Here is a 25,512-nt window from a genome sequence, read left to right as displayed (position 1 = left end):
TTTTTATTTGTAACAATTTCCAGATTGACTCTTAGAGCTAACTGGTCTTCCTTAATGCAGCTCCAAAACTCTGCAACAGCCTTTTCTGTCTATCTTACATCCTGACTGTTTTAATTTATTATGCTTTAAAGTGCCAATTGTTTCAAATGCTTCAATATACACCACTATAATCAACATCTGTTGTATTTACTATACTGTCGTACTATAAAAATGTCATACTATAATGATCATATGGCAGCCTGTGATGTGATGGTCTGTTTAAATGAAGGAGTATATCAGTAGGACAAATTGATAGTTAGTTAAATAACATCATACTAAATTAAAAAGTAAAAGTGAATATAAAATGAATAATTTTGGTACACTATAAAGGAATTCATTCTTATAGGGGAAAAAAGCAACTCAAAGCTAAGTGACAGTATTTAAAGGTAACCTTTCCTATTTCAGATTTTCTGGTGTAATATTCTGGTTACAATGAAAACAACAATGTAGAATAATGTCCGCATAAGTACAGAGTGATCTCTACTTAATGATTCTCTATTATTAGTAGCTTATCTGCTTGTGTCAACTTTTTTTTGTGTCTTTCATTATGACACATTAATCTACAATGACTTTCAATTGTATTTCTGTCATTTACCTGAACTTTGCCGTTTATTTCCATCTCAATTGAGACCTGTGTCCCCTCTGCCTCAAACTTTAGCACATTGGAAAAGCCTTGCTGGTTTCTTGGCACTTTTTCTGCTGTCACCGTGAAGTTTGGGTGACTGGACAGTCCCATAACTTTGGCAAGTGTCAATTGACACGCCCCAGGATATTGGTATGTCAGTCCATCAAATGTCTGATATGACCCTGGGCCTCTGATCCAGCATGTTTCATAGCTATTTGGTCTGCATCCTCTTTCTCCATCCTCCACCCTGCATGATTCAAATGGCCCACAACCATGAGAGTGGCAAGTCATGGAGCCATAACTGCAGCTACAACGTCTCCCACAGTTTTCATCTAGTATTACAGTTTGTCCAGAGCGGTAGTAACGGCCCTCAAAGCTGCAGCCACACTCGGCATGAGGGACGCAGACCCCACCACTGAGGATGTAGCCTGAATCACAGATGCAGCTTTCTTGCACAGGGAGAGGACAGTTGTGGGTGGAGTTGGGATTGAGACAAGTAGCTGGACATCCTGTGCCTTCAGACTCAAAGTGGCTGTTGGCTGGGCATGGGATTTCTAGAAAGAAGAGGAAAAATTAGATTTTAGCATCTGTGGCATTTTAATAAAATTATATTTTGAAATAATTATTAAAAATGTGTTAATATACCACAAAAGCCGGTTCTCCTCCAGCTTTGCAGCCGAATATTATTTTGTTGACACTGACTTGCATACACACTTAGGGCTTGACAGAGAATAGGTCGGTACCCTCCTCCTACACACAGATCATACAGACAACTGTCCGCAAAGGACTGTGGAGGAAGTTGCTGATGGCAAGCAGCAAAAGGTCCAGAACTACTGCTGAGGATACCACAGTGGTCAGTGTTGCTGTACAATGCTGTCTGTTGTGCAGTGCAGCCAGCACAGGCCAGACCTCCACACTGTGCCTCACAACCAGGCTCATCATCCCCTGATGCTCTCCAGCTGTTAGCAAAAACCACATCAGAGCTCACAAGCTGGCCCTGGCGTGTGCGAAAGTCATCTTGAGGTTGATTGTTGAAGTTTCCACAAAGACCGCATGTTGTATTCTGATAAGTGTAGGTCAAGCTGATCTGGACATAATGATTTGTGTCATAAGACACCACTAAACCAAAGTCAGTGCTGACGACCACAGAAAAACCTGACTCATAAACTTGCACGGTGCCATTGCTAAGGGAGAATGGAGTGGATGCAAAGTTCCCATTAACCTGTAAAAACACCAGCATACAGAAAGAGTAAAACACACATGTCACAAACACATATCACCGTAAGTTTAAACTTGATTCTTATTCCATACCTTTGCCTGACCACGACGTCCTTTGACAAGCTCAATTGTGTCATTGTAGACATGCACTTTTACCAGTCGTGTCCAAGAGACTCGAGTACTGCCTCTGTGCTCATTTTTGCCTTCTACTCTGTAGTAGGGCAGTCCACTATTACATTGCTCAGAGAGAACATAGGTGCAAGTGCCCTGAAAGTGGAACACTCGGTTATCAAAGGTGTAGTAATGGGGATCACCACTTATGGTGCAAGTGCGTCTCTGCACTGTCTGGCAAGAAAACTGGAAGGAAGTTTGCTGGCAGATCTGTGAAAAGGAGCACGGCTGGTTGCGGCACTGCAGGCCTGCTGAGGTGCATGTGCACTTCTGTGCACAGGTCCTGTCACTCCAGAAGGAATCACCAAGCTGCACTGGTAAACCTTTGAAACAATAGAAAAATGAATACTTTACATTTTTTTACTTCAACTTGAAGAGATTCTTACTACTCAAACAGTGTTCATTTTTAAATTTTAGGATTCATTTTTGTTTATTGTTTTCACAGAGTGAAGATCAAAAAATGAAGGGCTAGAGAGGGGGATTGTCATTTAATATAATAACATTCTTCTCATAGAATTCTCGTAGAATTTTGATCAGCTGGCTATGATGATCGTTCTCTAGCTCAGATCTTACTGTTGAAAGTACAGCCTCTTGATCCATGGTCTGTCCTGAAGGCCCAGCGACCGGGCACATGGACATTGCTGCTGAGACGGAAATTTGAGAACTGTCCTGTTGCGTTTCCTGAGAATGATCCAGGGATGGAAAAATGGTGAACAGAATTGACTGTGTCATATCCAGCCTGAAAATGACATGTCACACTGTTAAAAATAATTGCATGGTTATTTTGTATTTACATATCCCTGCATTTAACTTAAAGTAAGAGATGGCCACAAAAACTAAAAATATATGTTTTTACTATATTATATTTTAAATGGTACCAACCTGTATAGAATATGCTGTGTAGGCTATTTGCCCATAGTTCATCAACACAAATGAGTACTGGCCACCCGATATCAGGACAGCTTGGACTGTTGTTTGCTGAAAACAAGCAACTTCTTGTTTTTAAAGTATATATATTCATAGGTATTATAACCCTATGCTTCATATTGATTGCATAATTTAGTAAGAGGTGACTTACTGTTCCACTCGTTGGAAAATAGGCAACCTGATACCAAGTTGCAACAAAGACCCAGTTTGCATTAAAATTGAGTCCTGGAAAGTATTGATTAATGTCCTGTGTAGCTTGCTGGAGAACACTGCCACTGGTGTATTGGTTGTAGTAGATCTGACCATTTCCTCTGTTGTCTAAATCTGTCCAGAATGGAGCGATGATGTCTCTGGATCCATACATTGGAAACAGTTGCGGGGTGTAGCTAGACCATGATGCATCAAAGGTCAGATGCCCATTGTGGTTTACCTAGAAAATAAAAACATTCTTGTAAGTCAAAACCAGTATAAATTAGGTATCAACTGTAGGCACTTCAGACACAGGTGTTGATCACTTGTTATTAAAATGGTGGATCTGATATCACTGTGTTGGTCTTGTTCCTGCATCATCATAGTAATTATGGTCCAGGATCAATATTACAACTGACCAGTCACGTTGTTGTAATATTATGTCTTTGTAAGGAAATGTAAGGATGTGTATGTAATGTAAGGAAAAACATTTTAATAAATACATTGTCAGGGTTAAGCTTGCTGTTGGCCAAATTTATGTTACTTGCTGATTTGCAAGTGATAGTTTTTAATAGCATTAGCCAGATTCTTGACTAATGCGAACTCAATTTTCAGACATGCTCATGATCAGTTGCGATGTTGGCCCTGGACGAGCATTATTATGATGATATAGGAACAGCACCAACACAGGGATATCAAATTGTACCATTCAAACCTATACTATACCTGTAGCGTAGTATAAATAAATAGAGGAAACAATAATTACTCACTGATGGGGTAATGAGTCAGATTCACAAATATAAACAAAATACTTTTAATATCAACTTTTAAAAGTTGATATTTAAGTACTCTATACCTAGTTTGCAACTATAAGGATAATGTTAGCTTTGTGCTAGCCATTTCTCATATTTATACTAGTTTAGTTAGCTGGAGATAAAATACCATTGCTCGTTTTCTGACTCATCCACATTCCAGTATAAGAGATTGCTTACTGTTAAAATGCTTTAGTTCAATGCCCAGAACAAACATGAGCTAATTTGGCAAAAACTGGAATTTTACTTATTAGTGACACAGTGCAAATTGTTTGAGCTGATTTTGCCCATAGATTACATGTAAAAGATAAATGGCCACACTGCAAAGCTTTAGCGGGTAGTTCTGACCACTACTATCTATGTGTTATAAACCAGCTGATGATAAAGGGGTCTATCTGAGAAAGTAGATCCACCCTAAGATAAACATTACAGATCTGCATTAGGATCTGCTTGTGCCCAGGTGAAGTAAATTTCATCATTAGCTGGTGATCGCAAAGTTCTATGCAGAAGACCAATACCCTGTCAATTTTTTGTGACCACATGAACTCATCAACGTAAACACAATGGTTCACTTAACCAACTTTGTCTCCTACAGACAGAATTCAAAGAAGTGTACCAGAAATAATGTCTAATTTTTATCTAAAGAATACTAGGAGTTTTCTTTCTTTCTTTTGTTTAACCTTTATTAGGAGAAAATCGTTTTGCCTAACAATCAGACACCAGCAGCCCATGCTGATATTTGGGGAATCTTTATTCAACTATTAAATATAATAATATTTAATAATATAATTTATAGCAACAAAACTTTCATTATGTATGATGTATTCTGATGTCATTGTGTTGCTAGCAACTGTCTAATAACAGGTTAAAATTATTCATTTCAGATGTTTATGTACCTACAGTACCTTAGAAAAGCATCATTTTCATTTCCCAACAATAACATCTAATTTATATTCACAAAAATTATACATGATGTATCATTCCATGTACTATTTTACAAAGTCAAGAACAATTATTTGGGGCGGGATTTTATGTGTTTTTTGCCTGTCCCATTTGGTTCTTTAGACATCAAAATTTCAGTCTGAAGGCCAACAAAGATACCCTACAGATTTACTTTAACAAGTCGATCATCACGGCCCTGCCATAGTGGTCCATTTGATCCATCATTGTTGTTATTATTTATTTATTTTATTATATTTTTAGTTGTTAAAGATGGGACAGACATGGCTGGGGGATAGGAAAGGGAGGAAGGAAAAGAAAAAAGCTATAGCCCTGCCCCCTAGGGCATGAAGCAGGCATGGAGGAGATCCAGGCCCCAGAGTGCGAGAGCCCAAGGAGGACCATTGGAGGGGCATCCATGTCACCCTCCTGGGAAAAGCTGAGGAGACCCCAGACAAGGGGTCACCCAGCAGCCACAGAGCAGAAGCCAGAGGGGGCTGCAGTGACGTGCCCGCGGGCTCTGCCGGCAGCCAGCTGTGCCAGAGTGAATCAAGCCGCAGGCCCAGAGGCCTGAGGGCCCCCAACCCCTAAGAAGGACGTGACTGAGCCCCGGGCACCCAGTCCCAGATACCTAGAACCACCAACACACCGACGCCTGGAGTGTGACGAGTGGAGATAGGCCTCCTTCCCAGAGAGGTGGAGTCTAAGTCCCGACTCCCGACCTGACATATAGACTAGAGATGGACCGATATTACGTATCGGTATCGGTCCGATACTGACCTAAATTACTGGATCGGATATCGGAGAAAAATAAAAAATGTAATCCGATCCATTAAATATCACGAAAGCACCTCACAAAACTTGCAACACACCGTAACTCACCTCAGAACGTTAGCACGTCGGAGCAGTATGCATCACGTGATAGAGCGGCTGTGGCATGCGGGACCTGTCGGTGGTCTGGATAGCATTTGGAGCTTCGCTAGCAACCCGGCATTTCATCTCCGACAAAGTTATCCCCGAGAGAAGTAAAGCAAGTGTGTAAGTCCATCTCTGAATGTAAAGCATTCCTGCGTTAAGCTTAACAAGCGACTGCCTCTCCTGCTGCTACTACAATCATGAAACTGCTTAACGATCAGCTGATCGGCTTTTCTGTCGCGAGTCCGTCTCTCTTGTTTGTTTTTGGCCCACTTTGCACCAGAAAGAGGAAACCAGCGGCTGAACAACAGCAGCACGTTTAAGCTTGATCAGCTGTTGTTAGAATTTATTTAATATTACTTTCTACTCGAGGATCTTTTTCTACGTAGCTGACGCTGGTAACTGTGCAGGGGCGGATCTAGCAAAGTTTAGCCAGGGGGGCCGATAGGGCATTAACAGGGAAAAGGGGGCACAAAGACATACTTTTCTTTCTTATTCTCATTTAAAATTTCTAGCTTTTAATAAGTAATTATCTGACACCCAAAGTTTTAATTTGATGTAAAAGGAATAGAAGTCAATTACTGTATATAGTGACTATTAAGTCTAATATACCCTAGTAAGCTATAGTACTTTTTCCTTTGGGAAGGTACCATCTGTGCAGTCTGCAATTTTGTTGAAGAAAGATGTTGAATCTATTTAATATTTCTTGAAAAATAATTGATTTCTGTGCATTTTTTTTCACACTGCATCAAATTAAGGTTGATTACGTCGATTAAGCATCATGAGGTGGAGCGTGAGGGGTGGTTCCCTAATTTTTATTTATTTATTTTTGTTGTTGCTGGGAGTTGGAACCCTATTAGTTAGGTTGCTTAATATTTACGCTAAGTACTCTTTAAAATACCAGAATAGGGAGGATGGTGTAGGTTTAAGTTTATTAGATTGATCAGTATTGCTGATTTTTTGCATACAGGTATAACAGAATAGCTTTAGTGTAGTTGTTGTTTTAAACTTGAGTATGAACTTATACAAAATGCAGCAAGATATTTAAAAAAACAGTTTTGTTGATTAAAAAACACTATATCGGATTCATATCGGTATCGGCAGATATCCAAATTTATGATATCGGTATCGGACATAAAAAAGTGGTATCGTGCCATCTCTAATATAGACACAGACATACAGGCACACACAGACACAAACATGCATTCCCTCCCTCATGCACACATACCAATACTCAGCACTCACCTAATGTGAAGACAAACACTAATGGACACTGTACACACAATCACAACCCCCAACCATACTCTATATCCCAGGTCCAGGTGCCCTCGCCCCACAGGGGGAAACCGCACCATCTTGCACAGTTCAAGTCTGAAATTCTAGTGTGTAATTAAAATATTTTAGCATGACAACTGACTAAGAAAAAAATCAACATGAGATTTTTGTGGAGTGAAGTCGAGTACAAGGAAGCAAGGTTAATGTACACTGCAGTCATGTATAATTAACTGTATGCAACAACAAACTCTGACAGCACTTTAATAGTGTCTTTAATAGTGACTAATAATCGTTAACAATTTGGTAACCTATTGTGATTCATAAAGTAAGCTTTTGGTGGAAAGGAATGACACCCTGCATTAACTTGCTACCTGATGTGGGGATATGCAGAGGTGGCAGAAATACCAAACAGTGTTTGGTCTCCACACGTGGCAAAAGCTGAAAGATTTTCAAAGAGTGACCTGATGCACACATAGGTATATATGCACACATTAACATGTGGGACTCTTACTAAATAGCTGCCTTTGTCAAACTATGTGAGTTGTCCCCTGGTGGTCATTAGAAAAAACATATATTTAAGGAACATATTGCGAGCATTGACTTCACTTTCAGACCCAAAAGCTACATCCAGCCATCTTTTTTTGCAGTCTACGATAAATCATCACTGCTGTACAGCTACATTTTCCTTGTAAGTAATTATTGGTCCTACATTCCACCACACAGAAGCATTCAACTATTTTTATGTATTTTGGTACTGGATGAAAATGACAAGTCGGCAAGTAATTTTGAAATTGAACATACATTATTACTTTCATAACAGTGAATTTTCTTTTCTTTTTCTTTTTCTTTTCATTTTCTTTTTTAAGCATGTACAATTCAGCTCTGTGGTTGTAACTGATTTGTCACTGCATTTAAAATGCAGATGTATAAAACAAAGATGTTTGAGTTTTCCAAAACATAATTTACTTACATAAATCTGATTATATGACTGTCCAAAAAACAGGAAAGCACGCTGTAGGACAATAAGAGGAGAACTTCCATCGTCTGAAGCAGTGCTTGTTGTTCCAGATATTGGATAGAGGGTACCTTAAAAGAGTAAAAAGGGATTTGCCCCATTATGCTGCAGTTTAAACACTGTATCCTACAGATACAGTGTCTTAATAAATACAACCCCAATTCCAAAAAAGTTACTGTCAAAAAGGTAACTAAAAACACATTGAAGTTATTTGCAAAACTCAGAAACTTCAATGTATTTGAAATTAAACACACAAACAGTTTGAACTTAGAACTGTACCATTAAAAAAATATATTGGTTCATTTCAAATTTGATGGCAGCAACAAATCTTATAAAAGCTGTGATTCTAAAAAGGAAAACATGAAGGAACACTTTGCAAATCGTTGTTTAGATTCCAATTCCATTACTTTATTTTGGAATTGGGGTTGTACAGCATGAAGAACCAGAATAAATCCTTTTGAAAGCATTTTGGCCTGTCATAGCAGGAAGAGTAAATCAGAACACAAAAACAATACACTATAGAACTAAAAAACAACAACCAATAAGGAGGTTGTGGCCTCAGACTGAACTCAGATCAGATTATTCAAAAGCCACCTGATGAGATAACTCTTATATTAAAATAATGTGCAGCTAAAATTATTTTGATGCCAGAGGAAAAAGTTTGGATTACTGTTAGTGTTTTCTGATAGATCTTCAAGAGAATGTTAATAAATTATAGAGAGGTGATCAAAGCTTTCACTTACTTGTTGTCTGAGGACTCACATGACCTATCACAATAAGCACGTGTTTGAATACAAATCTTAGAATCCTCACATCGTTAAACAGCAATAATCTAATCAATACAACAACAATAAATCATTAGGCTGATTTTATTTAATACTCACCTATAATCACCAAAAGCAGCAAAAACAATAGGTTTTGACCCGCCATAACTCAAACTCAAACCTGCAGAATGAATATACATAAATAAAAAAGTGGGTATGCAACATGTATATGTACACAATTTGTTAAGTAGCTTATAGAACAGAAGATGTTTTAAATTGTTTAAATGTTGATGTGCACTGAAATACTCTCAGCTAATAATATAGGCATTACTGTGCGATATCAGTGAAATCTAAACATGGTGTAATGGCTATCTTTGTTTCTTCTTGGAGTTCTCTATTTCTCTTATATCTAAAATAAGAGTCTGGATGGACAAGAGGCTGTTTTATGCGTCGGTTTGTGCAACAACGACGGTAAAACCATCGCGTCAATTCAACATTCACTTGTTTTATTTTTCACAAATTCTCACAACAAAAGCATCATATCCCTTTCAGGCTTTTCAAAATAAAACATGTAATAACTATAAATGGCGCTAACACATGGCTTTATAAATTTCAGCATACACATAATATAATAGCACATAATAATAATATAAAACAATCCCAGAGAAGTCTGAAAATAATTTTTAGTTTAACCTCCTAAGACCCGAACTCTTCCATGGTGTGCATTTTTAAATTCTCTTTGATATTTGGGCATATTGGGGCCAGATGAATGTAAAAACAAAGAATTACCAGATTTATTTTTTTTTACCTTATTTTTGTTTTCAAGAAAAATAAAAGCCACATAGGAGGATATTCGTTTAAAATTTTGATAGAACAGTAGCAGTATAATGTCCTCATAAGTGGATATCAGGCCCATGCAAAATTGAGTATTTTGGTCTAAATAACCCAAAATGTGATGTCCACATATGTGGACGCCAGGTCCTAGGAGGTTAACCGAAATAACTTAATTACCTTGCCACGTCTTCTTTGGCTCATATACATCTCATGTGAAGCAACAGGACTCCCTGCAGCACTGCTTTTGTACTGCCAGCACTGGCAGAGTTCCAATAAATGTTCTTTGTCTTACCTCTAATGTGCATGAGACACTCACAAAGAACATTGTTTCCTCATAGCAATGAATCATACTTTTAAACATTCATTATAATAATCTCGAGTTATTGTGCACATTAAAAAAGGAGAAAAGGAGATGTAATAATGTAACAAAGGCCTGAGTAAGGAATTGTGGGACAGTATTTGTTTCAGATAGGCTATTCTTAGACAATTCAAATCTATATCGTTTAATCTGTCAAGTAAAAAAAAAATAAATGCAAACAAAACAAAAAAAAAGTTCTGTTTTTTCTTTTTGTTACTTTTTTTTATTGGTGTCAGTAACAAGTTGCGCTTCAAATGCCATCTGGAGGTCTTAAAACTATTGCAGAGACTGGTCTACATAGTTTTGGTTTTGTTTTCTTGGTTTTAAAATACCACATCTTCTATGGGAAATCTGATTTCAACACAATGTCTGAGAACAAAAAAAACAAAACAAAACAACATCAGTCATGCAGAACAGAAAACAAAACAGAAAGGTGTGCCTAACCATAGCACATACGTCTATGTCAAGGTTGTTAACTAAAACTAAACTAAAACTAGATATGAGCAAACATTTAGTTAACTAAAATAAAAACAAACACTAGACTCCAAAATGTTTGCAAAATAACTGAAATAATACATGGAGCTGAAAACTAACTAAAACAAAAAAAAAAATATAGAGGAAGTTGTATTATTTGTTGCTTTTGTAAAAATTCTATCAAAAGGCTTTCATTGACATGTTTATCGAGACTCTGAATGTCACTACTATCAAAAGGTTCTGTATTTGCATTGTAACATTTTCCTAAATGTTGCCTCTGACATATACCATACATACAGTAATCATTAAAAAGACTAAAACTGATGCCGACAGTAATAACACCTAAAATTAAACATTTTCATACAATAAACGAGTACGTGACCTGACTTGAAAAAATTTCAAAGAATCTGGTTGGTGTGTAGTGCCCTCGTTCCTGTGGGGTGTCTCAGCATGTTTAAGCTGCGACATCACACAGGAATAAGGTGGCTTACCAAACTGAAACTTGCATTTTGATACAACTAGATGGTAAATGGCCTGTATTTATATAGCGCTTTACTAGTCCTTAAGGACCCCAAAGCGCTTTACATATCCAGTCATCCAACTACACACATATAGAGTCTCGTAAATTAATTTTGCACAATTGTGATTCCTTCATGTTGGCACAATTTGCTGAGACAGACACAAAGGCTTGACAGATGCTGAAAACCACATCTGATGTTCCTGTTTGTGCTGCTGGTAAAAATTATAACGTACACTAACTACTGAAAGCGTTAGTCACAGATTACAGACCAGCTTCATAGTATCAGTGTTGCCATGCCTGATGGAAGCAACACAAAATCAGTGGCATTGTGCTGTACAGGCCCAATTAGAATTATTAGAATTCATTAGAATTATTCTATATATAGATATAATAATTAGATAATTAAATAGATGGGTTGGTATTATAAATATAGTTGTGTATCTTTTAGATGTAGATAAAAACATGCTTGACCAAAGAGCAGGAAATAAGCGAGTACAAGATCGCTGTATCTAAAAGTGTCAGCTGAGTGCAAAGTAAGGCTTATAGGTTCAAGTTCAAGTCTTCTGCCAACAGCAGGAACCAGATTTCTGTAGGAAATAATCTTGACACATCATCTCTCAATTAAATGAATATGTGTTTAAGCACGTCATTTCCAAGAAGCAAACTCTGGCATTGTGCCGCATTTGACTCTGTGTAATGGAAAAAACAACATACCACTCTATGTTGACAGAATAGTAGTGGATAAACAGGTTTAAACATAATAGCTGCCAGTTAATTGCTGTAATTAAACAAGTTGAGGAACATTTGAACACTGGTAATCCTTGCAAATGTATTTCTCAAATGTCTTGTGTTCCTTCTTTCAGATATTGCTATCACTTGATCTATCAGTTCTTCCTTTAATTCTCCACCACTACTATGTCCAGCTGGTTAGCTGAAATCTTTAGCCAGCCACTATTGTTGTGTTGTAGATAAACTGGTTGGTTTCACTGATGTTCCCAGTAGGAATTGTCTGCAATGTTGCATACAAATCTTCTAGTAGACTTTTGGGTACTTCTGGTACTCTTAATTATCGGCCACAAAGGGTGCAGGTTTCCAGCCTAGCCGCAATTTTCTCTTTCAGATCAGCTGCTCTGGCATTCAACGCCTGCAACACACCAGTTGTTCTAGATGCTCAATCTTGGAATGTGAGGATGATTAACTCTCTGCTGACCTGACCTTGCCTTAGTATTTGCGTTGTACTTCATGAGTCTCCAGTTATGATAGCAGTTGCTTCTTTAACACTGAGCTACTACTTCATTTGATATTAGTGTAGATGTTAGTTGTCAAAGGAGTTGTCTTCCATTTGCACAGTCTCTCCAAAATTGGAAATATTCTGTCTCGATGACACTGAAAAACTAGTTCATCAGTACTTCAGTTAATCCAAAATGCTGCAGCAAGAGTACTGACAGGGACTAGAAAGAGAGAGCATATTTCTCCTGTTTTGGCTTCCCTTCACTGGCTCCCTGTTAAACCCAGAATTGAATTCATTCATTCTTACATAATCAGGCCCCATCTTATCTTAAAGACCTTATAGTACCATATCACCCCATTAGAGCAATTCACTCTCGCACTGCAGGCTTACTAGTTGTTCCTATGTATCCAAGATGGCGCCGGTGTACGTGGCTTGCCGTCCTCGGCTACATCTGCTTCGCTGCTTTTTACCCTCTCTATGCTCTTTATGGACCATAGCATTGTATTTTTTTATCCTTTTAGTTGTATGATCATCTAATGGTTGTGCACTGATTACATACGGCAGGCAAACACTTTTAAATCTAAGACTCTCTCATTCCTCTTGGCCTGATCCTTGCTGGAACCTGGGTGACGCCACCGCGCCCCGACCGGACCCTCCGACCGGACCCTCCGACCGGCTTCCTCCACCTACCTATTCCGAATCTACACAAGAAACGCTATAGGAAATGCGGTAGTCGCGTTCGCCTCAGGGTCTACTTTAATGCCAGAGCCACAGGCTGGATATTTTCTTTTCCTCCTTCCCAGGAGCGCTCTGATGCTAAGTTGCTCACCCGCCGTTGGATCTGCTCGGCTGACCATGAAGTCTACCCTGCCATTCCTGTGGCACGTTTTCCTGCTCGGGTTTGGATAACATCGCTCCGATGCGGCGTTTGCCGAAGCAACCTAAGTGTCCTACGACGCACCACCCGTGGCGACTTAGCCCCTAGGATACGGATGGCATTGCTTAATGTCAGGTCGCTGGTCAATAAGACCTTTCTCTTAAATGACTTCCTCTCCACTAATGGGATTGATGTTTTATTCCTGACTGAAACCTGGATTCGTCCTGGTGAGTTTATCCCTTTTACCGAACTTTTCCATCGGACTGTGTCACTTTTAGCTCACCAAGGCTTACTGGTAGGGGTGGCGGCGTAGCCTCAGTCTTTAAAAATTCTTATGCAGTTCGGCAGCTACCCTCACCTACCTACTCTAGCTTTGAAGTCCAATTATTGGAGATGACGGCATCCACGACCACACTCTGCGTGGTGGTTTATCGACCACCTAAATATAGCAAATATTTTATCACAGACTTTGCTGATCTCCTAGGCTCCGTTCTTTTTAAGTATGGTTGTGTTCTCATTGTCGGTGATTTTAACATACACACTTGCTGTAAGGATGACCCATTTGCTAAACACTTCCTTGCTTTACGGACTCTTTTAACCTGGCTCAGTGGGTTAATGACCCAACGCATGTTAAAGGACATACTTTGGACTTGGTTTTCTCATATGGTCTGGACATTTGTATCAAGGATATAAGATAAGATAAGATAAGATAAGATAAGATAAGATAACCTTTATTAGTCCCACACGTGGGAAATTTGTTTTGTCACAGCAGGAAGTGGACAGTGACGCTGGGATCTCGGATCATTTCCCAGTTATATTTGATACTGGCTTATGCACTAATGAACTACATCCTGCGGCTCCCCTTCGCCAAACCTCTCTATGTCTTTCTTGGATTCTGCATCTGTCACTCTCAACTGTTGTTCTTTTCGCTCGGTTGATGACTGTGGTAATACCTTGTTATCGCTATTTTCTTCAATCCTTGATACTGTTGCCCCCATTAAGATGAAGCACCCTAGAACCTGTTGGCTTAATGACACTACGTGCGCTTTACATCGCGTGTGTCGGCGCGCTGAGAGAAGGTGAAAAAAGATAAACTTCAGGTTTCTCACGACATGCTACGGACTAGCCGCTTAAAATTCCAAAGTGCTGCTAAAACGGCCAAAGTGTCCTTCTTGTCCAAAATCATCCTGGCCAATGACCATAACCCCCGTACCTTATTTAAAATTTTTAACTCTGTGGTTAACCCTTCCCCGGACATGCCTTTAATTTATTCTCAGGCTCTTTGTGAGCAATTTCAAATTCACTTTTTAGATAAGATCACATCTCTTAAGTCCTCCCTTCCCCCTGTTTTATATCCTCTCCCCATTCCTGAGTGCATTTCAACTTTCCACCAGTTTGAGCCTGTGTCACTTTTGACTCTTATGCGGCTAGTTGTTCAAATGAATAACACCAATACTGTGCTTGACATTCTTCCATCTCGTTTAGCTAAGGACTGTTTTGATGTAATCAGACCTAGTATCCTATTTCTTATGAACTTTTCCTTGCTCTCAGGCTCTGTTCCTTTGGCTTTTAAGCATGCTGTTGTCCACCCGATTCTTAAAAAAAGAAACTCTGACTGTTATGACCTTTCAAACTACAGACTGATCTCTAAGCTCTCATTCTTGTCCAAGATCCTGGAGAGACTAGTTCTCTCCCAGCTCCAGGCGTACTTGGACACAAACAATATTGCTGAGAAATTTCAATCTGCCATAGCACTGAAACAGCGTTGGTTAGAGTTCTTAATGATATTCTTTTAATCACTGATACTGGACGCTCTATGGTCCTAGTTTTACTGGACCTCTCTTCGGCCTTTAATATGGTGGACCATAACATTTTATTACTAAGACTTGAGCACACTGTGGGTATTAGAGGCACTGCCCTCGACTAGTTTAAATCATATCTCGCTGATAGTTCTTTATCAGTTAACTTGGGCACCTTCTCCTCTTCCTCCGCTCCGGTCTGTTGTGGTGTGCCTCAAGGATCAGTGTTGGGCCCTATTCTCTTCTCATTGTATTTGCTCCCTCTAGGCGCAATCTTTGAAAAATACAATATCGCCTTCCACTGTTACGCCGATGACATACAGATCTATTTTGAACTTACTGACGACCTTGCTGTGTCCCTGCACTACTTTCAAGAATGCATGCGGGAGGTCAAAGAATGGTTCCTGAGTAATTCTCTTGTATTAAATGATAAGAAGACTGAGATTGTGGTGTTCAACAGTAAAATCCCTCGTGCCCAACTCTGTGCTGCCCTGGGCTCCTTTGCTAGCTTTTCTTGTGACTATGTCAGTAACTTGGGTGTACTGCTGGATAGCTCGCTCAAACTCGATAAGCAAGTGTCTGCTGTAGTGAGATCTAGCTTCTACCAACTGCGCCTTATCTCTAAGGCTAGGCATTATGTTCCGCATGAGGACCTGGAGAAGCTTATTCATGCTTTTATGACCTCCGGGTTGGATTACTGTAATTCCTTGTACTACGGTCTTCCCTCTTCTCTTCTACTTAGACTGCAAACAGTCCAAAATGCAGCAGCCCACCTCTTGACTGGTACCAGGAAATTTTGCCCTATTACTCCTGTACTAGCTAGCTTGCATTGGCTGCCCATAAAGTACCGTATTCAATTTAAAATATTACTCCTTACTTTCAAAACTATTAATAAATTAGTGCCAAGTTATCTTAGTGAACTTCTCAAATCACATACTCCTGCTAGAACACTCAGATCTGCCACTCAGCTACTTCTGACCCAACCCAGATCTCGGCTGAAGTCCCGGGGTGACCGTGCGTTTGCTCTGGCTGCCCCGGTGGAATACCCTTCCTCTCGACCTCCGCGCATCTGATTCCATTGCACTGTTCAAATCACGACTAAAAACCCACTTATTCAATCTTGCCTTTCCCTCTAGTTAATATTTCTTTTATGATTTTATATTATGCACTTTTATGCTCATTTAAATTCTTGTTTGCTCTGTACCTGTTGCTTTCCTATGTATCAGTGACAGCTACCTGCTTGCATACTTAGTACTTGCTTTGGTCCTATTTCTATTATCCTCCTCCTATTCTCTATGTTACTTGTTAAGCACCTTGGCATACCCTTGGTTTTTAAGTGTGCTTTATAAATAAAGTTTATTATTATTATTATTATTATTTAAAAGTAGAATGAGACGCAGAGCCTTCAATTTTCAGGGCCCTCTTCTATGGAACCAGCTTAGAAGACACCCTCTCTACTTTTAAAATTAGGCTTAAAACTTTCCTTTTTGCTAAAGATAAGATAAGATAAGATACCTTTATTAGTCCCACAAGGGGAAATTTCATGTTAAGGCTGTCGACCTATTGCACGCCATCTTACCCTCCGACCATACATACATTACACAAAAACATCACATGGGGAAGACAGGTCAGAGAGGTATAACAATGGAAAATGCACCACATGAGGAAAGATAAGGAGAAAAAAATAACTCCCCCCAGACTGAGCTCCAACAGGGGGTTCAGTTTGAGAACAGAAAAAAAAAACACCTCTGCACATGACACATGAAAAAAAAACTTAATACACCAAAGAAACACATGACAAGCAACAGGGATGGGTAAAGGGTGAGAGACAGCCAGTATAGACAGGGCATCCGGGCCTGCAGCATAAGCGCTGGTCTCCTTGATCCACCGTCAGCATCGGAGGGGAATAAGCGCCGAAGGCGTTTGGAGGGGGAGGGGGATGAGTGTACATCTGCATGTGTATATATGTCTGTGTGTGCGTGTCCAGAGTTCAGCTGAGACAATGTCCTTCGCCCTGCCAGGCTAAGTAAACAGTCTTCCAGCCAACCCAGGTGGCCTTGCATAGAATGGGAAGAACAGTCTAAACACAGTCGAGGGTGTTTTTGTTCAGCTCCAGCCTTGAGACCGCAGCTGGCGCCGAAGGGGTATCCGCATGAAGTGATGGTGGTTTTTACTTTAGTGCGAACAACTCATATGAATTTCAAAGCTGTTCTAACAGTCCAACACTGGTCTCTCAATCTCCTGTTGGAGAGCCGTGAGCTTCTCCATGATGTGATCTAATTTGCGCTCAGAGGTGTTATTCCGAGCGAGCCCCTCCAAGATGTAATCCAGTTTGCACTCAGAGATCTTATTCTGAGTATTCACGGCAGCCGTAAGCTTCTCCAAGATCTTATCCATGCTGCACTCACTGAGCCCATTTGGAGAAACTCACGCCTCGTCCCATCGTTTCAATCCCAGCGGGCAGCCTTGTGGGGGTTTGAACAGCCGGTTCTGCTTTCTTAATTCTTCGATAAGTCAGGGCCAAGCCAGCTCCGATCAGCAAGAACCCTGTTATCAAGGTTCCGAATAGGTAGATATATTCAGCACTCAGGCTCACCCGAGCCCAAACTTCTCGTCGGGTGTCAATTGCATTCAGGGACCAGTTGATCAAATCCATAATTCCTCCTTTAGGTTTTAGAGAACAGACTGTGAGAGAGTGTTCCAGGGAAAAGTAATACAAAAAATACGAGACTAGACAAGGACACAAGAGGCTAAGCAGGGAAGCTAAGGGAGAGGAGGAGGAGGAGAGGTGAAAAGTGTGACCGCCTTCGTCAAGAGCAAGAGCTCCTTTAGCTACACTGCAATAGATGTAGGTTGCTGGGGGATTCTCGTGAGTGTTTTTTCTTCAGTCATCTTTTTCACTCACTAATGTGTTTATACACCTCTCTGTATTTAATTATTTGTTATTTTTCATTTCTGGCTGTCTTCTACAGCATGTCTTTACTCCTGTTTTCCTTCTCTCACCCCAACCGGTTGCAGCAGATAGCCGTCCCTCCCTGAGCCTGGTTCTGCTAAAAGCGAGTTTTTCCTTCCCACTCATAGGGAGTCCTTATGATTGTTGGGGTTTTCTGTTTTCTTTGTATTATCGTAGGGTCTTTACCTTACAATATAGAGCGCCTTGAGGCGACTGTTGTTGTGATTTGTTGCTATATAAATAAAACTGAATTGAATTGTTCCAGGAGCCCACTTCTCATCCGTGTGTCCCAATCCTCAACACTTGACGCAGACCTTGTTAATCTGGTCGACATCCAAGCTGGTATGGCTGGTATGGCTTCAGCTATCTTTCTCTTACTTCATATTTTGAGGTATGCCAACAAATCTGCAGCAACTGTGCGATGCTGTCACATAATCTCTGGGTAATGTTTCCAGCATCTTGAAGAATTAAGGTAGTTCTGAAGGCAAAAGGGGGTCCAACCTGGTAGTAGCAGGGTGTAACTCTGAAGCTCTCCTTTTATCTCCTTGAAGTACAGAAAGGGGAAACCCTGCATTATAAGATGAATATTAATTATAGTTTACTGAGGGCAGTGCTGTGTCTGCCTTGTAGAGGCAGGGCTCTGCTGTAATATCACCTTTTGTCAGCTTCACGTTGTGCCTGAATATCTTCTGCAGCCTTCTTCTGGCCCTCTACATAGCTATAAAGACTCAATGACTCTCCACCACCTCCTTCATTTCCTGACACTGAGCAGAGAACTCAGAGTCCTTTTCATAGCTTGTCTTTTAGAAAAAATATCTGGTAGAGGGAGCAGTCTGTTTCTCCTGATGTCGAACATGTCCTTATGTTAACAGTAATGCTGTTGGGACAAATGTTCCCTAAGACGTTTTCATTAACTGGAAGACACTGGACTCGAAAGCAGCACTGGTACCGTTCTGATGAGCAGTTTGACATTCAGTTTATTTCAATTACCTGGCATCCACGCTAAGGCAACTAGGTTTGGAAACACAGATTTTTCTCACAGTCGAAATGCAAATTTCAAAAGCAACAGATGGAATCTGTGTTGAATTCTGATGATTGTGCTGACATACATCACACATGTCTGTTGGCTCACTGCAACACAACAATGTAAAGATTTTTACCCACATACCCACGCAAACATTACAAAAGCTGCTCAGCAGGTGACTGGCAGAAATGTAAAACAAACATGCATACTTACCCAACTTGTTTTGGCCCCATTCCCACTTTCATATTTTCATTTTCATTTTGTAAGAACCCATGTAGCAATGTGCAATGAGGGTTAGTGTATTCATGTATCTAATAGATACAAAATCACTTGAAAGAGAAACCTCCAAAGCAACTCACTCTGTGGGCAGTATTTACTTTTAAGGGAGTAACATTGTATTTTTATATATATTCATTTTCTTATTTGTTGTTCTTAGTGTTTTAGTGCAGTAAAAATCAGATAAGAGTAACATGAAAGTTATTTACCTTGATTACACACACACAGAGGATTGGGAGTGGATAAATACTATTGATGTGTAACAAACTGGACATGAATAACTTAAGCTCATTATATAATATTACACTGCAGTATATTTCTAACTAACTGCAGCTCATTCGCTTTCTCTTGACAATCTTTTCTTTAAAGATATAACTTATATTGGGGTCAACGTAAAAGAAAGACAGAGGTGAAATTTAAAGGGGGGTCGGAGCTGTCAAATCTGACATAGTATTTGTACTGATACTTTGTGCATGTGCCTGCTGTGCTGAATTTGTTTTGCCTTGTCTAGAGAGTAATGGAGCTAGAGGCAGATGCCATGGGTCATGAGCAGGTTTTTGTGGAGGAGGCTGTTTTTCACCTCACTAAGACAAGGAGACGTGGCAGGAACATTATTGGACACCGTGCCATAATCAATGTCCCAGGACAACATGGTGGTAACATAACAATGTGTGCAGCTATAAGTCAAAATGGTGTTGTTCACCATCAGGCAACGCTGGGACAATATATAACACTGCACACATTATTACATTCCTGGATGCCTTACATGACATGCTCACTAATGTTCAGAGACCAAAGCAGACCAGATACGTCATCATATGGGACAATGTTAGTTTCCATAGGGCTGCTTTGGTCCGCAACTGGTTTACAGATCACCCACTCTTCAGTGTACTCAACCTCCCCCCATACTCTCCATTCTTGAATCCAATTGAAGAGTTCTTTTCTGCCTGGCGCTGGAAGGTCTATGACCGCCATCCCCATCAACGCATAGCCCTTTTACAGGCAATGGAGGAGGAATGTGGGGATATTGACCAGGCATCATGTCAGGCCTGGATACGCCATTCCAGAAGATATTTCCCCCGGTGCCTTGGACTAGAGGACATTGCATGTGATATAGACAAAATTTTGTGGCCAGACCCAGAGAGACAACACGATGTAGACTGATTTCTTTTTTTTTCCTCAGTGAAATTACTATTTTGTTTGGACTTGGAAATAAACACTTGTGTTTGTTTTTGTTCGAATAAACACCAGTACTTGAAGTTTGGATCCCTCTACGTTTACGGGCCTATGACAAAAGTATGACCTCAAACTGACATAGCCTACCTTGTGCACAGAGAAAACAAAAGCCAGATGTGTTTTCTATTCATACCATCAGTGTGTAGTTGGTGCATTGTGTGGTTATTAATGTGATGGCTTGTGTTAACTGTTTGATATGAAAATACAAATTTTTTTTTACAAAGGTTTGGAGAGTTAAGCAAGGTTTATTAGCTTTTGCAAGAAAACTACAATGTTTTGGTGATTTGGTGAAGAGTCTTCTTATTTTTCTTATTTCCAATAGTTACAAAAAATGTGCTTAAGCCATCAGAAAAAACTGTAATGTGTATATATACCTATGTGTGCATCAGGTCACTCTTTTAACAATTTTCAGCTTTTGCCATGTGTGGATACCAAACACTGTTTGGTATTTCTGCTTTGCCAATCTTTGTTTTCTGGGCCACCTCTGCACATCCACATATGAGGTAGCAAGTTAATTCAGGGTGTCATTCTTTTCAACCAAAAGCTTACTTTATGAATCACAGTAGGTTACCATATTGTTAGCGATTATTAGTCACTATTAAAGACACTATTAAAGTGCTTTCAGAGTTTGTTGTTGCATACAGTTAATTATACATGACTGCAGTGTCAATTAACCTTGCTTCCTTGTACTCGACTTCACTCCACAAAAATCTCATGTTGATTTTTTTCTTAGTCAGTTGTCATGCTAAAATATTTTAACTACACACTGGAATTTCAGACTTGAACTGTGGTTTACTGGAAAAACAAAGCAGCATAAATGAAATGAGCTTAACAGTGCTTAAGTAAATACCATGTCTTAAAAGAAAATGTGACCTGGCCGCATCAAGTCGTGAGACAGATTAAGGAGTGGTACAGCAATGTTTCATCTTTGTGTGTGTGTGTGTGTGTGTGTGTGTGTGTGTGTGTGTGTGTGTGTATATATATATATATATATATATATATATATATATATATAAAAATATATATATATTTTGTTACGTTCCCCTGAGGGGTCTAGGTGGTGAGGGGGAAGTAACAAAAAGTGTCCAGGTCAGAAAAAGGAGTCAAGGAGTCAAAAGGGTTAAATTAAAGAGTTTTATTAAAGTAGCTCAACTAAAAGAGACGGACAAGCCGCTATCACCATTTAAGAAAAACAAACAAAACTCAGGCGTTGGTAGTGATGTGACGTTCTGTATCGAGGCTTCGAAGCGTGTGTCGAGTAATGGAGAGGGCGTTTCCGCGAAGCGCGTATCGAGGCTTGCTTCATTTATGGGAGGAGCTGAAAATGATGACGTCCGAAGCCTCGCTGCCCGGCTGTACCACGTGACTGGTTCAGGAAGCGGTTCGAACTTTGCCGCAAATAATCATTTTCCATACTGCCAGCATAACTATACACAGTATACTGCCATCACTACAATATAGATGTTTTACACACTCCTTTTGTTGTTGACATTTACAGGTTGTGTGCAAAATGCCACACTCTTCAAATTCATGCCAACTAATATTTTTACGTCCAGTAGGTGTCCTGCTAGAGCAAATGAAGCTTCAAGAAGCTTCGCGTTGGGGTGAACCAATTGGATGAAAAGCTTCAGTGCTTCATGAGGCTTCATCTGCCCATCACTAGGCGTTGGTCAATAAAGTAAAACGTAAGCCAAAAAAGAAAGAGAGCAGCTCACTAGCTGCAAACCACAATAACACAGCTCACTAGCTGTAAACACTCAGCTCACTAGCTGCAACCACACCAATGGCACTCTGGCCCAGAGCGCACCTTTCCCTGGGCTTAAATCTCCTTAATTACTGACGTGAGTCAGCTGTGTAAAAGGGAAAGGTGGCACCTCAGGCAGAAGAGGTAGTGTGACACGCCCACACAGGCACCTTCAGGAGGAGAGAGGCCCTGCTAGGGCCGTAACAATATATATATATTAGGGGTGCAACGATACACAAAATTCACGGTTCGGTTCGGTTTGATACTTTGGTGTCACGGTTCGATATTTTTTCGATACAAAAAAAATGTTCATGCCTTTTTAATTTGTCATTTATTAAAATTATAAATATATATTTTAACTCAAAAGTACAGTTTTTAAATTTAAAGTTGCTGAAACAACAAAGTAATAAAACAATTAATCTATCTGATCGACAAATCACTCATCTTTGGAAAAGAGAGTTTATTACAGAGAAATGGCTCTTTCCAAAATAAAAGCTATTCTATACGCTTCTTCTGGGCTATACTCTCAGCAGCATATTAAACATATCAGGTCCCCATAAGGAGAATCATGTGCTAACGGCTGTCTAAATGACTCGGATAAAGTTTGTAGCATGCCTACTTGTTGTTTTTGTCTGCTTCCACTTGTCTTTGCACTAGGATGATGTCGGAGTAAATGTGCAGTCATATTCGTTGTGTTCCCACTAGTGCTGTCAGCGTTAATCTCGTTAAAATGACGTTAACGCCACAACACGGCAAATCTCCGTTAACGAGCTACCGCGGATCGCTCCGTGCGTGGGGCTGGACGGCCAACACGTTAACGAGCTAACTGCGCTAACTGCGCTAACGCACTAGTTCCCACCAATGTAATTGAGCATTGCGTGGCACATCCAACATACTCTTTTACTTTTGTCCATGACGCGCTTACCTTCAGGGTCATGCGTCACATGAAAACCAAAATAGTTCCAAACGCACATCTGAATTAGGGTGGGGGAGGTTCAATTTGCCATGTTGCAAGGAGAGCTTAACTTCTGTCTCGCTAGCTTGCCCTGCACTCAGTGAATCTGCGTTTGACTACGCCTAGGCTGCACTGTCGAGCGCAGATCCACTGAGCGCTCAACACAGACAGCATCGTCAGAAGAAAAGTTGATAAAATAAATAAAAAAATTTGTATTGTTCGATACATATGCATACCGAACCGAAAGCACTGTATCGAACGGTTCAATATCGATATGAGTATTGTTGCACCCCTAATATATATATATGTATATAAAATATATATCCTGGGTTTTGTTCCCAGAATTCTGTTTGACATTGTTGTAGTTTTCAGTTTGAATATTACATTTGTCTAGATTATTTTCATTTATTTTGTGGTTCATGGGATATTTAAGGGAGTTTTTCCTTCACACTGTTGCTAAAGTGCTTGCTTGTAGGGGGCCATCTGATTGTTTTCTCTGTTTTCGTTGAATTATTGTAGGGTCTTTATCTTATAATGAAAGCTCATTGAGGTGATGGTTTTTGTGAATTGGCACTATATGAATAAAACTGAGTTGAATTGAAATGTCAGTGTCAATGATTCAATAAAGATATTTTGTGTAGTCCAAAAACAGTCGCTGTATACATGTAAGCAGTCCTTATGTCATATTATTTGTAACTGAAAAATTATAAGTAACATGTGAAGTAAGCAATGCTAATGTATTTCTGAATGATAATTCATTAATAAAATGAAATGTTTAACTGAAAAGTATTGCTCCACCTTCCATTTATGACTTTGTAGATTTTTGCTTTGTAATTGAGTTGCTAAAATTAAACACTGAAGATTGAAAGAATAGATTTTGTTTTATAAATGCAAGGACAAGGATCTGCACAGAATGCATTGCTTAAAAGGATAATCTCAGTAAAGACAACCAATAATGAAAGTAAGATGACATATGAGAGAAGTTCAAAACAAAATGCAACCCATGGTGTCAACATGTGGGCATTTTCATTCATTTACTGCAAAGAGAGAAGTCAAACCTGTGTAGGGAGTTGTTGCTGGGTTTCCAGTCAACACTTTTGCGAGTGGACAAAAAAAACAAACATTAATTTCAGTGATGTTACAGGAAATCTAAAGGTCAACATAAAGTCATTCAAAATGTCCATTTTAAACTATTATTTTGATCTTCTATCAAAACCCAGTCTTCGTAATAAAACACACAGGCAGGTCATGTGTTGTAGTTTACCATACAACCATGCCCCTGGGTGGGTCTGTCCCTCACGGGCGTGAGGTTCTGGGGGCGCTCAGTCTCTGGGCTGGGGGCCTGGCTGGGCCTCGGGGGCTTGTGTCCTGGTTGGTGTGTTGCTGGGGTTGTGGGCGGGTGGGTGTGTGGGGGCCCAAGTAAAAAGAAAATACAACATCTTTCAATTGTGATCATGATGCATGATCTCAAAGTAATATCCATCCATTCGCTACCACTTATCCTTTTCAGGGTCGCAGGGGGCACTGGAGCCAATCCCAGCTGTCATAGGGCGAGAGGCAGGGTACACCCTGGACAGGTCGCCAGTCTGTCGCAGGGCTAACACACAAGGACAGACAACCATTCACATTCACTCGCACATTCACACCTAGTGGCAATTTGGATTATCTAATTAACTTATCCCCACAAGCTGCATGTCTTTGGATGGTGGGAGGAAGCCGGAGTACCCGGAGGGAACCCACACAAACACGGGGAGAACATGCAAACTCCACACAGAAAGACCCCAGCCTGATGGTGGAATTGAACTCAGGACCTTCTTGCTGTACGGCAACAGTGCTAACCACCGTGCCACCGTGCTGCCTCAAAGTAACAATAATTTTAAAAAGACCTGGTCCTTAACAGGTCTTAAAATGGACCTTGGACTAAATGAAGAAATGGATAGGCTCAATACAGCAGGAACTCAGCGTAATTGGCAGTCCACAAATATAATCAAACAGTATATGAGCGACTTTGGCCTTCGCGATGCATGGCGCTCCCTTCACCCCACCAGTAAGGAATATACTTTTTTCTCACATGTCCATCACTCCTACTCTCGTCTGGATTATTTTTTGGTCAGCAGCTCACTGCTGAGTGACATTTCAGACACTGAGATTCACCCTATAGCTGTCAGCGATCATGCTCCTGTATCTTTAACACTAATGCACAAGAATAATACTACGCCAAGTAAAAACTGGAGATTTAATATATCACTACTTAAAGATGAAGACTTTATTAAATATTTTAAAAAAGAGTGGACTTCATATTTAGACTATAATGACACTCCCAGAACATCAGCTTCTGTTCT

At 40.0% G+C, this 25,512-nt stretch overlaps 1 protein-coding gene across 2 annotated transcripts in view; it reads right to left on the bottom strand.

Annotated features, from left to right (window-relative positions):
- The window catches only part of LOC105940526 (alpha-tectorin-like), a 46,803-nt gene extending 36,873 nt beyond the window's left edge, over nucleotides 1–9,930 (bottom strand). The window contains exons 1-10 of one of the 2 annotated variants that reach the window (XM_076887488.1): nucleotides 9,901–9,930; nucleotides 9,010–9,070; nucleotides 8,869–8,892; nucleotides 8,081–8,196; nucleotides 3,132–3,410; nucleotides 2,936–3,031; nucleotides 2,627–2,792; nucleotides 1,976–2,376; nucleotides 1,310–1,886; nucleotides 635–1,218 (exon numbers count right to left, since the gene is read on the bottom strand). In XM_076887488.1, coding sequence (XP_076743603.1) covers nucleotides 635–1,218; nucleotides 1,310–1,886; nucleotides 1,976–2,376; nucleotides 2,627–2,792; nucleotides 2,936–3,031; nucleotides 3,132–3,410; nucleotides 8,081–8,196; nucleotides 8,869–8,892; nucleotides 9,010–9,055 — 2,289 coding nt within the window. In that variant the 5' untranslated portion in view covers nucleotides 9,056–9,070; nucleotides 9,901–9,930. The remainder of the gene's footprint in view (nucleotides 1–634; nucleotides 1,219–1,309; nucleotides 1,887–1,975; nucleotides 2,377–2,626; nucleotides 2,793–2,935; nucleotides 3,032–3,131; nucleotides 3,411–8,080; nucleotides 8,197–8,868; nucleotides 8,893–9,009; nucleotides 9,071–9,900) is intronic. The other variant, XM_076887489.1, reaches the window with a different exon arrangement.
- Nucleotides 9,931–25,512: the final 15,582 nt, after the last annotated feature.

The sequence above is a fragment of the Maylandia zebra genome, linkage group LG8, assembly GCF_041146795.1.
Source record: "Maylandia zebra isolate NMK-2024a linkage group LG8, Mzebra_GT3a, whole genome shotgun sequence".
Taxonomy (NCBI): Eukaryota; Metazoa; Chordata; class Actinopteri; order Cichliformes; family Cichlidae; genus Maylandia; species Maylandia zebra.
This window is presented reverse-complemented; position numbering and strand designations above follow the sequence as displayed.